Here is a 3,532-nt window from a genome sequence, read left to right as displayed (position 1 = left end):
AAATTGATCAAATATATATTCTTATTATAATACCAATACTTTGTCCGCGAACGACTACGACAACTGCAAGAGAAGTCGTCCAAACAGTGACCAAGTGACAAGTCTTTTGGTGCAACTCGCAGATTCATTCTCACCCCCCCCCCCCCCCCCTTTTTAAATCTGAGGAAGAACTGCCCAGACACCCCATCGAGTTCTACCCGATGCCATGTGCCGATTCGATTCGATTATCATGTCAGCAGGGTACTGTATGTACCGAGATATAAATTGATCCGTAGCTACCCAAAAAGTAAATGAATGTGCCCAGAATTCAAACAAGTCACGACCGTGTCGTCAAGTTAAATCTATCAGGGTCTTATAAAAATCTTTCTCTTTCTCTTCTCTATATGTAGTATACATTCACATGAAAGATAAATAAATAAATGAAAACAACAGGACATGTTCGTATATTATACGCAAAAAAAAAAAGAGTCTCAGGGGCGCGGGAAGGGAAGGGTGGAATGACAAGATGGTAGAATCTCAATTTCCTTCTACTTGCAATGTAAAACGATAACAGCCGGTGAATAAACAGCTTGGTCCCTTCAGAAAGCACGGCACGCAGACGGCTCACCGAGTCACCGTATGTCGAATAGGTTTTTAAGTTATGAAGTCTTCGCCTCTGCGTCAGAAGAAGCCTCTGCAAACTCAACGAGTGCGGTTCCGGCTTTGCATATATCCTAAAAATGTCCCACGATGAGTTAGTTAAGAGATAATTTTGTTTTCCAAGCCCAGGAAAAGGAATGTAAGAAGAAAGGCAAAAAGGGGTTGGAAACCAAGAAAGAAAATGCAAGAAAGAAAGAGAGAAAGAGAGAAAGAGAAAATGGTGTAAAAACTTACCCCGGCCTTATGCACCACCTTCTCAATTTTCCCATCCTGTGGACTCCGAATCACAGTTTCCATCTTCATACTCTCAATAACCACGAGTGGTTGGTCCTTCACCACAGTCGCCCCCTCCACAACCTCGACTCTCAAGATCTTACATGGCATCGGCGCGAGCACGCTATTTGCGGTATCTTTAATCCCCAGCGCCTTCTCCATCCATTTAGCCCGCGGGATCTTCAACCGATACTGTCTCCCACGCTGGAACGCTGTGATGGCATCTTCGTCGCGAATCACCGTCGTGTCAAGTCTCGTGTGTGGGAAAAACGAGGTGACGACGTTGGACTCGTGCGGTTGCTGTTGGACCCTGACGTTCTCGAAACTAGTGCCGTTCACGACGATATTGAATGTTGCTTCGCCGGTTTGTTGCACTTGGACGTTGAAGGATGCTGCATTGCCAGATGATTCTGATGAGGTTTGCGCAGTAGCTTCTACAAACGTAAATTGTCGCTCTTGATATGCCGGGCTGAATCCAACCACTGAGCCTGCTGGGCCGCCCGCTTTGGAGGAACTGAGTAGGCAGTATAGTGCAACCTGAGCCAGAACTTCATCCTCTACAGGCTGTTTTGCAAATAATTCAGCCCTGTGTTTATCGATGTAGCCCGTCTCAACATCCCCAGAAACGAAGTCTGGGCTTTTGCACACCCGTTTCAGGAATTCGATATTGGTGATTGGTCCTGCCACTTCATACTGTTCCAGCGCCATGGAGAGATTCCGTAGAGCTTCTGTCCGATTCGATCCCCTGACAATCAGCTTCGAGATCATAGGATCGTAATGCGAAGATACTTCATCGCCGGCAACAAAACCAGCGTCAATCCGCACGTCTTCTGTCGCTGCAGGAGTGCGAACGTGTAGGAGGCGGCCAGAGTCTGGGACGAATCCTTGATCAGGGTTTTCGGCATATATACGCGCCTCGATAGCGTGACCCTTGGTCGCCATAATAGACTCGATTTCATCCTGCGTCAGGGGCAGCGGGGCTCCCTCAGCAACCAGAATCTGCCAATGGACCAGATCTTGTCCCGTAACCATCTCCGTAACCGGATGCTCGACCTGTAACCGGGTATTCATCTCCATGAAAAAGAATTCCCCCGTGTCATTATCAAAGATGAATTCCACCGTTCCCGCTCCCTCGTAGCCTACAGCTAACGCCGCCGCCCGTGCTTTATCCCAAATATCCTTCCGTGTTGCCTCAGGCAAATGCGGGGCGGGGGATTCCTCAAGGATCTTCTGATGACGTCTCTGGATACTACAATCTCTCTCGCCCAGCGCGACACAGTTCCCATGCTTATCCGCAAACACCTGTACTTCGATATGTCGTGGAGTCGTGATATATTTCTCAACCAGCATCGTGTCATCGCCGAAGGAGTTCATCGCCTCCGATTTTGCAGAAATAAGCTGATCCCGGAAGGTCTCTTTGGAGCTGGCGATTCGCATTCCCTTACCACCGCCACCCTTCACAGCCTTGATGAGGACTGGGAACTTGATCTTCTCTGCCTCTGCTTCAAGGAACTCCATGCTTTGGTTATCTCCATGGTAGCCAGGCACACAGGGGACGCCTGCTGCCGTCATAATTTCCTTTGATCGGCTACACATATCCAAGTGAGCATTTGCCCTTTGGATGAAAAATACACATATGCATCTACCACATACCTCTTATCACCCATAGCCTCGATAGCCTTAGGCGGAGGGCCAATAAAAACCAAGCCTGCCTGCGTGCATTTTTGCGCAAACGCAGAGTTCTCACTCAGCTATAAAAATTGCGAAACATCATCGTCAGCCCACCGATCCCAATAAACTCATTGTTTGAAATCCAACCAATCCTTCTCCCCCCCCAACCAAAAAGAAGAAAGACAAAAAGGTAAATAATTAAATAATTGCTCACAAAACCATAACCGGGATGTATGCCCTGGCAACCCTCCTTCTGCGCGATCTCAATGATCCGATCTCCATCCAGATATGCGGATGTTTCGCCCAGATTGAACGCGAACGGGGAACTTAGCGCGTGTTGAGCCCGTGCATCGGGATCGGTATAGAGGGTCGTTACTCGAATGCCATGCTGTGAAGCTGTTCGTCCTACTCGTCTGGAAAAAAACAAGTTCCAAAACAAGATATTGTCAGACTCGTTTCTAGACTCCCAGAATGAAATTAGAAGAGACAGGCATACAGTGCGATCTCGCCGCGATTGGCGATGAGGATGGAGTTGAGCGGTTTGTTTCCGGGGCCGCCTGTGAGAGAGGAATTGGCACGAACTGCTGCCGCTGCTGTTGGCTTGAGAATAACTGCCCTTGCCCCGAGGCGGGAGGTGGTGGAGGGCAGTCGAGAGATGAAAGACATTCGGGTTGATGTCCTCAAGGTGTAAACACTTAAAAGAGTTCTCTCAATGAATACTGAAAGACACGGCAGCTGGGCAGCCTAGGGATATCGAGTAAAGTTGAAATTAAAGCATAAGACAAATAGCTATGAGGTCGTGATCAAATCCATAACAGCAGATATATCAAGGGTAGTTTACTCAGTACGGCATCGCAGACAAGGAAGGATAGCAAAAAGGTCCTAGTCCAGTGGATTGGCCGATGGAAAGCGCAGAATGGCGGGGAATGCGCGTGTGGAAGAATCCCCC

At 48.3% G+C, this 3,532-nt stretch overlaps 1 protein-coding gene across 1 annotated transcript; it reads right to left on the bottom strand.

The window, feature by feature from the left end:
• Positions 1-638: 638 nt before the first annotated feature.
• HCAG_00678 (hypothetical protein) lies at positions 639-3,249 on the bottom strand (the record flags this gene model as incomplete). The annotated part of the gene is made up of 5 exons (XM_001543582.1): positions 639-713; positions 874-2,500; positions 2,566-2,663; positions 2,798-2,996; positions 3,080-3,249. 5 exons carry the CDS (start codon positions 3,247-3,249, stop codon positions 639-641), a joined length of 2,169 nt encoding a protein of 722 aa, XP_001543632.1.
• Positions 3,250-3,532: the final 283 nt, after the last annotated feature.

The sequence above is a fragment of the Histoplasma capsulatum genome, genomic scaffold, assembly GCF_000149585.1.
Source record: "Histoplasma capsulatum NAm1 scaffold_1 genomic scaffold, whole genome shotgun sequence".
In the NCBI taxonomy this organism is placed as follows: domain Eukaryota; kingdom Fungi; phylum Ascomycota; class Eurotiomycetes; order Onygenales; family Ajellomycetaceae; genus Histoplasma; species Histoplasma mississippiense.
The sequence above is the reverse complement of the archived record's forward strand: the minus strand, read 5'-3'. Positions and strand labels throughout refer to the sequence as shown.